This window comes from Schistocerca cancellata, chromosome 11 (genome assembly GCF_023864275.1).
Source record: "Schistocerca cancellata isolate TAMUIC-IGC-003103 chromosome 11, iqSchCanc2.1, whole genome shotgun sequence".
Lineage (NCBI taxonomy): Eukaryota > Metazoa > Arthropoda > Insecta > Orthoptera > Acrididae > Schistocerca > Schistocerca cancellata.
The window spans coordinates 107790872-107805045 of record NC_064636.1 but is presented as its reverse complement, the minus strand read 5'-3'; the positions used below and the strand labels follow the sequence as shown (position 1 = coordinate 107805045).

The 14174-nt window shown below is 36.5% G+C and overlaps 1 protein-coding gene and 1 non-coding gene across 6 annotated transcripts in view; one reads left to right on the top strand and one right to left on the bottom strand.

Annotated features, from left to right (window-relative positions):
* Positions 1–3855: 3855 nt before the first annotated feature.
* Positions 3856–3935, bottom strand: Trnal-uag (transfer RNA leucine (anticodon UAG)). Its single transcript has one exon. It is a non-coding gene; the product is annotated as a tRNA-Leu (tRNA).
* Positions 3936–4667: 732 nt separating this feature from the next.
* Positions 4668–14174, top strand: part of LOC126108581 (sorting nexin-13-like) — a 417686-nt gene continuing 408179 nt past the window's right edge. For 4 of the 5 annotated variants that reach the window (XM_049913874.1, XM_049913875.1, XM_049913873.1 and 1 more), the window contains exon 1: positions 4668–5121. In XM_049913874.1, the coding sequence (XP_049769831.1) occupies positions 5119–5121 (3 nt within the window). In that variant the 5' untranslated portion in view covers positions 4668–5118. The remainder of the gene's footprint in view (positions 5122–14174) is intronic. The other variant, XM_049913876.1, reaches the window with a different exon arrangement.

The window sequence follows — 14174 nt, the reverse complement described above, 5'->3', positions numbered from 1 at the left end:
AAACCTGCAACAAGAAAGGACGACTGTTTGCTACGCTCTGTCATTTATAAATTTTGTTTTCGTACCTGTCGGGTGAAATTTTTGTGTGCTAATTTAAACCCTGGAATTAAGTTTTATTTGGAAACTTATTTGCTACAAAGATTGTATAATTTTTCAGAATGTAAAATTCAGTGCTCTGACAGTCTATTTATGTGTACTATTTAAAAGAACCACACTAATTTATGTGCTTTTGTGTGATAAATATTTAAATGATGCAGGCTTTGTTTCGTGCTATAAAGATAAACTAGAAGCATTTAAACAACACTTAAATAATTGTAAAAATAAATGTTATATAGAATAAATTTAAAAATACAAATGATTTTTGCCTTAAATCTCGGTTTAAGCATAGGGGTCCCATAGACCCCACCTCACGGTATACGTTAGAGAAAAGTCACCTGCCGAGTTGAGGGTTAATAATATCAGTAAAAATATCCGTCAACCTTCAAAATTCAGTGCTCTGACAGTCTATTTATGTGTACTATTTAAAAGAACCACACTAATTTATGTGCTTTTGTGTGATAAATATTTAAATGATGCAGGCTTTGTTTCGTGCTATAAAGATAAACTAGAAGCATTTAAACAACACTTAAATAATTGTAAAAATAAATGTTATATAGAATAAATTTAAAAATACAAATGATTTTTGCCTTAAATCTCGGTTTAAGCATAGGGGTCCCATAGACCCCACCTCACGGTATACGTTAGAGAAAAGTCACCTGCCGAGTTGAGGGTTAATAATATCAGTAAAAATATCCGTCAACCTTCAAAACTAAATTTTAACCGCCAAACAACATGAAATTCCGTCAAATTTGACGGGAAATCCGTAAAGTTGGCAACAGACAAGAGTGACGAAACAGTCACGCTCACGAATGTAATCAACAATGGCTGGACGCTGCGCTTCCTGAAGCATTGTTTCAGTTGGCAGAATGCCATATGCTGACTGTACTGTACTTCGAGGCGCAGGAACACCTCAGTACGGTTCTGAATGAGGAACGAAACACGGAAGGCAGCTGATGTACGTGTGTGTTCATCGCCCTTCGACATTCTCAGCTCGTTCAGTAAGTGAAAATGTAACTGGTAAGAAATTTATAGAATATGTAACTACAAACAATATGGAATTCAGTTACATCCTAGTTAGGAGCATTAATTACCTACACTAATAAGTCTAAAAGTCGACGCGATTACGTTTTAAATTCGCGTGAGTATTCGTAAGAAACACAAAATTCTCCGTTCGTATGTTCTTATTAAGTCCATAAAAGAGCTCTTTTTGTATTAAGGATTTTTTGCAAACGAGTTAATGAGTCATAGATGTCAGTATGACTAACGAAGAATCCAGTTTTATTTTCTGCAAAATGTTTCTTATTACCAGCCAGAAGTTAGCACCCTATGAACAGAACAGCACTTCAGTGTGAAGCTGCACCAGTGTACCAATGTTGTTCGCAGTATAAGAAAATATTTCCCTGATGACTGAAAATCTACGTCCTCTTTTGTGTCTCGACCTTTAGGTCCTTTTCGAGCCGAGTTTTTAACCCTTTGTTGCCTGACGGTACTTAAAAGTACCAGTAAGTTTTGACTCCCATTATTTTCTCGTGGTGCAGTTTCGTGATCTGAGAGCCTGTCGGTACGTAACAGTAACTCTGCTCTACTGTTTCATAGATGTTATTGTGCAATACATAGATCTCTCTGGCGGTAGGAGCTTGAAATTGTTTTTCGCGCGCTGCTGTGAAAACAGAAGATTGTATGTGCTTGTTTCCATGGTGTTGCCTGAATTTGTGCGCAATTTATTGAAACTTCCGTTGAGTTTTCCATTGCACGTACTTATCTTCTTTGTTTTTTTTTATAACAGTTTGAAGCATTACGTTACATGTGAATGAGATAAAGTGGAAAATATAAGGCGGACTTATTAGTACCGTCAGGTTGTGTGAACACTTTATTTTAGCAACAATGCGTTACCTCTCACTAGTTGTTCTGTCCACTTTTTCTCACATAGAAATCGGTAAATACATTTGCCTGTGGAGCAATTAGAACAAACAGGAAAGGTTTGCCAGGCAATTTACCTAAAGAAAAATGTCTAAATCAAATCACAGAGAGTCATCTTTAGACCTAACAGTATTTCAATGGAAGGAAAATAAAGTAGTGTATTTTGCGTCAAACTTCCATGGCACTGAACAGAGCGTAGTGACAAGAAAACAGAAAGATGGAACTAGTATGACTATACCATGTCCAGTTATTGTATGTGATTACAATAAAAACATGGGTGGTGTGGATCATGCAGACAGATTACGTTCAACTTATGGTCTTGACAAGCGATCAAAGAAATGGTGGCACCGTCTCTTCTGGGGAGCAATAGAAATTGCTTTTGTCAATGCTTACGTCATTTTCAGTGATCTACATGGGGTACTGCCACTGCTTGAATTCAGGCGTGCTGTGGCACTAGGGCTAATGAATGAACAGCAAGTGCCAAATCTCAAAAAGAGAAACTCTGTTAAAGATGAAATAACTCTCCCAAAGAGAAGGAAGGATAACTTTTCTGTTCCGAAGGATGTACGTCTTGGCAACAGAGGAAACCATTTTGTAGTGTTCAGTTGTAAAAGAGGACGATGCGAAATTTGTGCGAAAAATAAAATTCAGTCGAGAGCACATTCACAATGTGGTACATGTAAAGTGTATTTGTGCTGCAATGAGAAAAAGAACAGTTTCCTACAATTTCTTGAGGTATCACTAAATATGTGATACGTATATACTGTCAAAAATGTATAGCTAAGTTACTATGTATTGCGAAGTTGCTCTAGATTAAATCTATGTGAAATTTAAAAAAAATTCAGAAATATCATATTTCTGTTAATTAATTTTCTAATGTTAAAATATTTAATATTTATGTGGAATAAAGTACAACTTACAAAAATTGGAGCATTTTTCTGCGCATGTTGTGATTCTGTCCATGGAGTCTGACGGTACTTATGATTACCACGAGAGATAAAAGTTGTGAAAAATAAAATAAAATTTTACAAAAAATCCTACCGTCATCTGAGGCCACAATAGCATAAATTCTGCAAAGAAAATGTTAAAAAGTACATTTTTCTCATGTCAGGAAACAAAGGGTTAAACCTCCAATGCGTAAGTCCCGATTTTCTGCAAATTGGGTCTGCCAACACAGGGCTTCGACTGTTACGTAGTACAGTGCGATTTCCGGATGTACAGTGCTGGTAATTTGTTTACCCGAAAAGTTCCGGTTAATTAGCGTGGTCAACTTGACCATAGTAAGTCCATGATGGCAATAATGACACAAAAGAGCGACCTTCCGACGTCTTTCTTGTTGTCCAATACAGTCGCGAATTCAAAAATTGGAAGGCGGAATGACTCACCCAGAAACCGCTGTACATAATCGAAAACGTTGTTTTACTCGTTCCCACGTCGTTCTAAGATAGAGTATGGTATTCTCCACGATCAGTGCCTTGTATTCAAACTTTACAAAAGTGTAACAAGTATGAAATTTGCGAGCAGTTGCACCGTGACATTTAGTCCAACGCACCAATTCGTTACGTCAAACCTGAGCATATTGAACCCCCCCCCCCCCCCCCCCGTCAAATTTTCTTTACACCAAGCCCTGTCTCCCTAACCTGAACTTTTCCCACTTCTCTTACATTTCCGAATATGATTTTATTCATTTATTTATTTTTGAGGTTTCTAGAACAAGAATTAAGGGGAAAGACCTAAAAGAACAAGAAGATCGGTTTTCGAGTTTATAATCCGATGAATGGGAGGTACATATTGTAATTACATTGCAGAATAAACTTTCGATTGTTTAAAAATTTATGGCAGCGGTGGGATTCGAACCCACGCCCTTTCGGACTGGTGCCTAAAACCAGCGCCTTAGACCGCTCGGCCACGCTACCTTCACGAAGGTTGCTGAATTATGAAGCATGATATTATTAGGGCTCACTGTTCCTTCACATAAACTACAATTTTACCATACAAACGTTTCCGTCTGTGTTTCCGTTCATCTGCACTTAGCGAGCAGGACCTAAGGACAGTGCTGGTAAGTGTGTGTAACACTCAAGAGGTATAATCTTTGCGCAACAGTAATCTGGACAACGTTTTATATCTGTGGATTTCCCGTTAATTTTACACACTCAGTGTTGGAAAAATGTTTTAATCTTTGCTATAGTACTTGTTGAAGCCTAATTTTGTTGTAATGGCATCTGCAGAACTATTTCAGAAGGCCTAATTGTTACGATGTATTTCTACAGGTTCCCAATTTTTATTTTCATTGTGGCAGGATATTTCCAGCTAAAATATTTTAGCTGCACGCACCTTTGCGAGTCGGTTTAATCGTGACATAATTGAGAAAGCAGAAAAAGATTTTTAGTTACAATATATTTATTTCGTTAATCGGATCTACGTGTTTCGGTATCGTCAGCTCTGAAACTGACTGTGGAGTTTATGAATAACGTGTGAAACTTGTTTCATTCGAGCCCGATGAATGATATTGTAACTGAAACTACAATAAGCAGTTTTTCTAGTATCTCGATTGTAAAAATAAGCCTTACTTGTTTGCCGACAGTATACATCATTTGCGATTGTGTGTTGTTCGCAATTCCTTAATGCAGCAGATGACGCGGACTGGTGTGGGAGTTTAGCAGTTTACATACTAACATTTACTGTCGCATGTATTCGATTATACCTGTCGTGTAATAAAACACATTCCATTTCGTGCACCCAGCTAGAAAAAGTATCCCGAGCAGGTTTAAGGCTTAAATATCTGATGTAAGGTGTGCTCCCCGTTGCCATAGTTACGGCAGCTCTCCCTCTGACAGTGCCACCTAGCGCTGAAATGTCGGAACTAGTCGTAGGGATGCAGTGGCGTATCAGCTGTCAAACGGATGGCCGTCATATGTAAATATTAGGACCAGTTTAACTGTGTTACACTTCACATCATGTGGGTCAACTGAGCATCTGGAGTCGAAACAGAAGAATGGCGCCATCACATGACAGTACGCTGCGGAAGATGGGTGAAATGTGGATTAAAGACTCGGGTCAGCTTTTGTCCAGCGAGTAAAATACTGCATTCCAAGTAACATGGTAAGTTTGTAAAAAAAACAAGTACGATTCTTATTATTTAAATAAGATAGCATGCTTGTATAACTAATGCATTACTCGCATAACCAGGTAAAGCTCGCCGGTTGTGCTTATTTTCGTTTGCACTAATTAAATGCATTCGAACGCTTGTAGAATTTAAATATTTATTTCATGAGCGATGTCGTCTGTCAGTCAAAAGGAAAAAAATACACACAACACATTGTGAGATTTGCGTGCCTCGTTTACCGCTTCATGTTGCATTTTCCTATCTTTTCCCATAACTGTGTGGAGCTACATTGTTTCAGATGAATGGGTTAATTTGCATTATGTTTAAATGTATTACATTTTATTTTTTCTGAGTACTGTGCACCGTTTTTAAAATTAATTCATTTGTACGACAGTGATTATAAAATTAATAAAGTAAGTGTATAGGATTGAACATCACTGTTTTTCTTGCACAATGAATTTTCAGGTTTGCGATTAAGAATCAACGCTGAAGAAACGGGCGAAAAAGAAGTAAAAATGAGTGAACGATAGTGTGGATCTAGTTAAAAATAATTGCGTATCTATCACCACTTTTGCTGCACATAGGTACACAAAACTACTTAAATACAGATATCTGTTTATAGTAACGTTGCAGTGGGTACGATAAATAAGACTGGCTACTCCAGTGTGTAGAGATGTTTTTAACAGAGTTTATTTTGTACTGCATCAGTTGCAACTACAATAGAAAAGACCTCAGGTTGTTGTCTTCACTGTATAACTCAATCGTCCATGACAGTCGTTAAGGTGACGTAGTAGCTGTGTACAAATTCGTCAAAAATTAACTTAAATGCCGTAAATATGCAGCTAAGTTCGTTTCAGTATTAGTGCAATATTTGATATCGCTTCTGTTCAGAAAGCTACAGTCAATTTGTTTACTGTTGTTTGCAACACATCACAACATTATATTCCTATGTAATCTGTAATTTTATTTCACAGGTGAGTGTGGAAATAAAATGTTTCCAGTGTCTGCTGACTGTCATCAGTATTTTCGTAGTTGTATGGATCTTGTAACAGTAGTAAACGTTTTTCATTGTTCACATTTTTGCACCAAGAGTGACTAGTGCGCATCTGCACTGCTGAGAGAAGTTTGTCACACTTTGTGTAATCTGGCTGGATGTTTGACACTACAACTTACTTAATAACGGAGTTAACCTCTATGTCTTTGTTGTGAAATTCGTCAGCTGGATCCCATGCAACTTTTTGAACGTTCAGTGTTTGTGCCAGTACTTGTATAAAATATGATTAATAGTTTATTCCTTGTAGCAAGACATAATTGTTTTGCTACAAGGTGGATCTAGCTAAGCAGATACTGCCAACTGCTCCATTTGTTTAGTTTGTGGAAAGCAGACAGTTGCAAACTTACCGGTCCATCCAAGCATGACGATGTTGCAACGATGGGTTTTTGATGACTCGTTCGACTTAGACACATTCAGTAATGCCCTATTTTGGTGGAATAATGGTTTACACCCTCCAAATATAAAAAAAAAATGAACAGTGAATCAGAAAACCCCACTCACTGTGATGCTTGTAGATACTGAACTACAGTGGATTCACTATATTGATATTTCACACAGGGAACTAAAAAAAAAAAAAAAAAAAATAAAAGCTAGTCAGTTTGAATATTTTCATTTATCCTTCTATTAGTGTAATATGTGATTTTATGGAGTGACTGATGGGGATTTGGTTACACTAGTGAACTGTGAATATCGTTCACCACAGAATTGATGACAATGTAAAATAATCTTTTTTTTTCCATCTTGTACAAGCTATGCCTGCAACAAAGATTTAATCATTTTGGATAAAATGAATGGTAATGTACTTCCAGTTCAATATGCATAAATAATTTTCAGAGAGACCCTATATCCCTTAACTTATTTCACAAAAGTTCTACATTACTCCACAGTAGTCTTCAACAAACAGGTGTCACAGAGTTCGTAACACTTTCAATAGTCGGAGGGACCTTTTAGCATCTGTTTATCACACTATTCAAATGTTTGAAACTTTATCGGCCATCCGTATAAGAATACCCGCAGTAAGATAAGAGGAGTAACTGAAGCGTATGATAATCACTTTGTCAACACTCAACCAGACTGTCACCATCCAACCCAGTCTTGACCTTGGGATATACCACAGATACACAGTGTGTCACCACAGTCTACATTCGAAAAAGATGCACTTGTATGATGACGCACACCATATCATTACATTAAGAGACGAAGCTGGTGTCTGGTATCGGTAGGTTCAGTTGACCCTGAACTCTCGGTCATATTAATGTGCTGATCTGTAGCATAAGCTGAACTGTAGATTATATGGAAAGCTTTTGTCAGAGTGAAGGACAAGTATGAAATTAATAAATTGATCTGTAGCTTAGCCCATTATCCAAGTTTACTCCATATACAATCCACTTTTCAATATAAATAACTAGAAGTGCAATGTAAATTAATAAAAGAGCTGTTGTGCATACTTTACACATGTGAACTATAAAAATAGAAATGAAATCAGGTAACACCTTAAGGTGCTGTTCAGTTTATTCTGTATTGTGCGACTGTTTTCTTCCAAGGACCATTATCCAGCACCATTGTACACATCATGGATGAAAGAAAATTTCATGTGTAAAGTATGTTTGGAAATTGTAATAAAAATACAAGCAATACTTAGATTTTTGTTAACAGTTAGGGTTATGTACAGGGTGTTTCACAATTCACGTGACACACGTAGGGAGGTTGCAGAGGGGACTTAAATAAAGTTTTACGTAGGAACCCATGTCTGGTCCGTGTCACTCGTTGACACTACAAAACGTCAGAGTTATAGGTACTGGCACCTGTAAATGTGTGTGTATGTAGGGTGATTTGAAGCATGATGAAGATGGATAAATGTTTCAATCTGATGTAGGGGTACCTGGTTCAGGAATGAATGAGCAGAAAGTTACAAGCAGAAATCATTCTGATATCTCTGACAGTGGAATACATGTACTGGTGCTGTTGTTTCTAGGAATGTTCAGTATGCAACTTGTAGGGGTGGTAGCATGGACCAGTACAAGAAAAAAGTCTTGTAAATATGGTCTCTAAAATATATTTCTTAACAGTTATCAGTACTACTTCAATAGAGAAGATGTGTTTCACAGTAGTGAAGATGAAGATGAAGTGCTTGTAGCTCCTCAGCTATGCATTGTAGTGCCCATGCTTAATAGACAAGCTAGTCGATATGAGCTCTAAAATGCATGCCTCAAGAGCTAGGAGCACTTGTTCATATTTGATACTGTGAAACATCTCTTCTACTGAACAAGTACCCATAGCTAAAGTATGCATCAACATTATTTCTTGTTCTGGTGTAAGGACCTGTCCCCACCACAAACTATCATCTTCACATAGTACACCCCCCCCCCCTCCCCCCCTATGCATGCGTCCCATGCATCGATGACTGTAAAATTGAGGTGTATGCTTAAAAATGCCTTCTGCAAGTTGTACGTAGTCCTTGCTACAGACTAGAAATTGATTCGTTATTTGTTTTGCAACAATAAACGGAACTAATTGATAGCACAGCACAACAGTAACGTTGTAATGGACATTACAGTGGTACAGGCAGTACACTTGTCGTATTTTTTTCCCTCCTGTAACAACTTATGTCTTCTTCCTTTTCTCCTTTGTTTCCAGAGATTTTTCATTATTCCCCTATGCTGTTCTTGTCTTTCTGCTGTCCATTTTGCACCCATCCTTTTGTTTTCTTTGGGAAGGCCTTGAAACTTTTTACTTTTGCTCTGAACTTTTCTCTTTCTCCTATTTCTTCCTCCATTATTTCCATTTCTGTCAGGTCTGCTGAAACTTCTGTGATCTACCTCATAATTGTTTTTGGTTTCTGTCAAAGTTCAAAATTCATTTTTTTTGTGTTTTTTTCTTTTTTCTGCCTTTTTTGTTGCTGGTAGAATACAACTCTTCTCCTCCTGATTGTGTTTAATATATCTAAAAACAAAGATGATGTGACTTACCAAACGAAAGTGCTGGCAGGTCGATAGACACACAAACATACACACAAAATTCAAGCTTTTGCAACAAAAGGTTGCTTCATCAGGAAAGAGGGAAGGAGAGGGAAAGACGAAAGGATGTGGGTTTTAAGGGAGAGAGTAAGGAGTCATTCCAATCCCGGGAGCGGAAAGACTTACCTTAGGGGGAAAAAAGGACAGGTATACATTCGCGTGCGCGCCACACACACACACACACACACACACATCCGCACATACACACACACAAGCAGACATTTGTAAAGGCAAAGAGTTTGGGCTATCTATTATAATCTATTATATTCATATCATTGATTTTGTTTAATATTTGTTCTGTTCTTTCATAAACTTCATTATTTCTTCTCAATTTCCATTTCCCATTCTCCTACTTTGATCCCAAGATCTTCCTTTCCTTCTTTTTTATTTCACTCAGTTGTTTGGCTGTATTATTATTTCTTTCTTGATTTAAAAAAAAAAATCATAATATTGAGCAACTAGGATCACATTAACAATTTCAGTTCCTCTTCTTCCATTGTTGTTGTTTCCTATTTTTCCAGTATTCCCTCATTTTCTCCCCACGAAGTCTCTTCCTTCCTTCTGTCCATGTTGTTCTCGATTTTTTATTTCTTCTGCTTTGAAAGCCTTCCAAATTTACTATTTTATTTTTAAAACGGTTTCTTTCTGCTATTTCTTATTCTTTGATGTTGTTTCCTTCTAGATCTTTCCTTACTTCTGTAATCCATGCTATTGTCGATTTCTTCTTCCAGAAATTTAGGAGTATTTGTTTTGTTAGTGTATTTCCATCCATTCAGTAGAGGTGTCCAAAAAAGGTTAATCTTCATTTGGCCATTACTTCAGATATCTTCTCCATATTTTTGTAGATCTCCTCATTACTTCTTATTTTCCAATCATCTTGTTTTTATTGCACCCATTATTTTTCTAATGACCCTTCTTTCCAGTACCTCTAGTCTGTCCATATTATAGCTCATTGTTAGGCATTCAGATACATATAAACATTCTGGTCGTACCACTGTTTTTCTAGATATACAATTCTTCTTGTAAATATTTTTGATCAAACCATATGCTCTTTCCATTTTTTTAATTCTTAGGTCTGTTGCAGATTTTTCTAGTCCATTGTTTTGTGTAGTCTCTCCAAAATATTTAAATTTATTTACTCACTCTGTTTTACCTAGTTGTGTTCTGCTATTTTCCCCAGAAGGTTTATCTGAATAACTGCTTCTGTCAGGTTTTCTGAAAGTATTGCAAATCGTCCACAGAAGCTAAGCAGTTTACCTTGATTCCATTTGTTTTCCTTCCCAGAGTTATTTGTTCAATTTTGTGGTTTTTTTTATTTTATTTTATTTTTTTATTTTTTATTTTATTTTTTTTAGCTCCGAATTCCAGATCCTTACAATTTTTCCTAGAACACAATTAAACAGTAAAGGTGATAAACCATCGCCTTGTCTAACACCAGTTTTTATTTCAAATGGCTGAGATACTTCTTCCATAAATTTGACTTTAGATATTTTACTTGTTAGTGTTTCACGAGTTATATTTGCTAATTTTGGTTTAACACCATAAATGACACTATTATTAGTTTGCTGGTTAACATTCTATGACGAATTATTGACTTAAAGTTAAAAATTTGTTCTGCACAGGATCTTTCCTTTCGAAAACCACTCTGTTCAGGAGAATTATTGATAATATTCTGTATGCCACTGGCAGAAGTGACACTCCTCTATAATTATTGACATTTTGTTTGTCTTCTTTTTTATGTAGCGGGTGGGTTAATGCTATTTTCCATTCAACTGGAATCTTTTCAGTTTTCAAAATGTTCTCAAGAAACAGTTGTAGGTCCTTTATGATTTTTGGTTCCGACCACTTCAATAATTCTGCTGCAATGTAGGCTTCACCACTTGCTTTATTGTTTTTGAGTGTTTTGATGGCTTCATGAATTTCTAACTCTGTTGGTGGGAATTCTTCCTGTAGATTTTGAGATATCACTGGAAATTCTAATTTATCTGTTGAAACTGGACAGTTTAACAGCTTTTCAAAAAATTTTGCTAAAATTTCACAATTTTCTTTGTTCTTTAATCCCATTTTGCCATTTTCATCTTTGAAACAAATACTTGGTGCCTGATATCCTTTAAGTATGTGTTTAAAAGTTTGGTAAAAATTTCTAGTATTACCTTTGGTGAAATTTTCTTCTATTTCAATAAGCTGAGAATTTTCAAAGTTTCTTTTGATTTTCCAGATTATTTTTGTTTATTTTCTTTGTTGTCTGAATTTTTCAAGGTCTTCCTCTTTTTTCAAACATCTCCATTTTTGAGCTCTTTGTATTTGTGCTTCTTCACACTCGTCATTCCACCATGTCTTCTTTTTATTCTTGGCCAATCCTAAAGTTTCCTCTACTGCTTGAGCTATTTGCATCTGGAGTTTGCGCCAGTCACCTTCTTTACTTGTCTCAATCTCTTTGCTAAATTTTTCTGTATATGTATGTATGTGTGTGTATATATATATATTCTTTTTTCTTTTCTTTTCTTTTTTTTTTTTTTAGTGTTAGCTGTAGTGGTGTTGTATCTGATCACTTTCTTGGCCACCTTTTTTGTTTTGGATGGGAGAAATTTTATTTTAATCATAAAGAGATAATGATCTGAGTCGAATTCCCGATTCCTGACTATTTTAACATTCATAATTTCTGGGATATAGCTTTTAGATATGGCTATGTGATCCAGTTGAAATTCTACTAGGTTTGGATTTGGATGTCTCGAAGTTTTAGCTTTTCTTGGTAGTTTGCGGAAATGTGTGGACATGAGTTTTAACAGGAACATTTTACTCATATTGATCAGTCTTTCACCATTTGTGTTTGTTCTTGAGTGTGCTGGATATTCACCTACAATAGTCCTAAATTTCTTTTCCCTCCCAAGTTGTGCAGTGAAGTTCTTTTTAGGTATGGTAGAAATTTCAGATACTAAAAGATCCCGAAATTGATTTACTTTCTCCAGATTTCTCCTGTTGTCTGCATTTAGAGATGCATGACAGTTTGAGGATGTAACTTTTATTCTTGCACTTTATTGTAAACTTGGATATTCTTTCTGAATTTGATCTAAATTCTGTTACGCTGTCTAAGATTTCCATTATTCTCACAGCTGGTTTCCCTTTATAAATTCTATAATGTTGTGTATCGACTATATTCTCATTTAAGAATTGTGCTTCCTGGAATGGTATGATTTTTATATTGTTCTTCTGCAGAAATAATTCTAATTCCTTTTGTTTCCCAATTTTTAGAAGAGAATTTACACTTAATGTTCCAAAGTAGTACTTCTTCTAGAACTGAAACTTGAAGGCTTTTCAATATATTCCATCTCTTCTTCATCGCAAATGTTGGGACTCTCCAGAACCCTAGGTCCCATTGCATTACATTATGTAATGGTGGATTCCTCATCAGAGTTACCACCTGGGGTAGAGCATCCATTGTGCGAACTTTCCATATTGCGACTTGAAGCCGTAAATTGTAAAGAGTAAGGAATCCGAGGTCATCCCTGAATTCCCAAAGTAAGACCAGGTTGTTAGCCTGGAATATTATTTATTCAGCTGCCACTAACATGTGGAACAGACACTGTCGGTGTGCCGCCACTAACGTGTGGAACCGTCGTGCACTCTGTCCATTTTGGCCTCGCACGAGAGGCTGCCTCTTCCGCCAGCTCCGCCGTACCGAAGTCCATCTTCTCCGCCTTCGCTGCCGTTGAGGTCTTCACCGTATCCCTGACAAGGGGCCCTCACGAGGTAGTATCACCCGGGCCAGGTGAACCGAGGTTTTTTAACGAGGTGTTACTCCTCTCCCTCCTCCTTTCTCAACCGGGCTTGGGATCGGCTATGGCAGAGTTTATTATTATTATCTCTTTCTTTTCTCAGACATTATGTCTGGTCAAAAATGGAAAGTGACGTGGACCTTGATCAAGCGTGACTTCCTTTTAACTGTATGGTATATGTTATATTGCATTTAGGAACTTTCAGGTAATTGAACCTGTATCAATAATTACGGACTTCTGTAGTTGTATATAGAAGTTTGGATGTAGCTGTATTGCATTGATGTACTGGTGGATATTGTGTGGTATGACTCCTGTAGTTGATAGTATAATTGGTATAATGTCAACTTTATCCTGATGCCACATGTCCTTGACTTCCTCAGCCAGTTGGATGTATTTTTCAATTTTTTTCTCCTGTTTTCTTTTGTATATTTGTTGTATTGGGTATGGATATTTCGATTAGTTGTGTTAATTTCTTTTTATTGGTGAGTATGGTGTCAGGTTTGTTATGTGGTGTTGTTTTATCTGTTATAATGGTTCTGTTCCAGTATAATTTGTATTCATCATTCTCCAGTACATTTTGTGGTGCATACTTGTATGTGGGAACATGTTGTTTTATAAGTTTATGTTGTAAGGCAAGCTGTTGATGTATTATTTTTGCTACATTGTCATGTCTTCTGGGGTATTCTGTATTTGCTAGTATTGTACACCTGCTTGTGATGTGATCTACTGTTTCTATTTGTTGTTTGCAAAGTCTGCATTTATCTGTTGTGGTATTGGGATGCTTACTGTAATATCTGGTGTTTATTGTTTGATCCTGTATTGCAATCATGAATCCTTCCGTCACACTGTATATATTGCCTTTTCTTAGCCATGTGTTGGATGCGTCTTGATCGATGTGTGGCTGTGTTAGATGATACGGGTGCTTGCCATGTAGTGTTTTCTTTTTCCAATTTACTTTGTTCGTATCTATTGATGTTATGTGATCTAAAGGGTTGTAGAGGTGGTTATAAAATTGTAGTGGTGTAGCCGATGTATTTATATGAGTGATTGCTTTGGGTATTTTGCTAGTTTCTGCTCGTTGTATAAAGAATTTTCTTAAATTGTCTACCTGTCCATAATGTAGGTTTTTTATGTCGATAAATCCCCTTCCTCCTTCCTTTCTGCTTAATGTGAATCTTTCTGTTGCTGAATGTATGTGATGT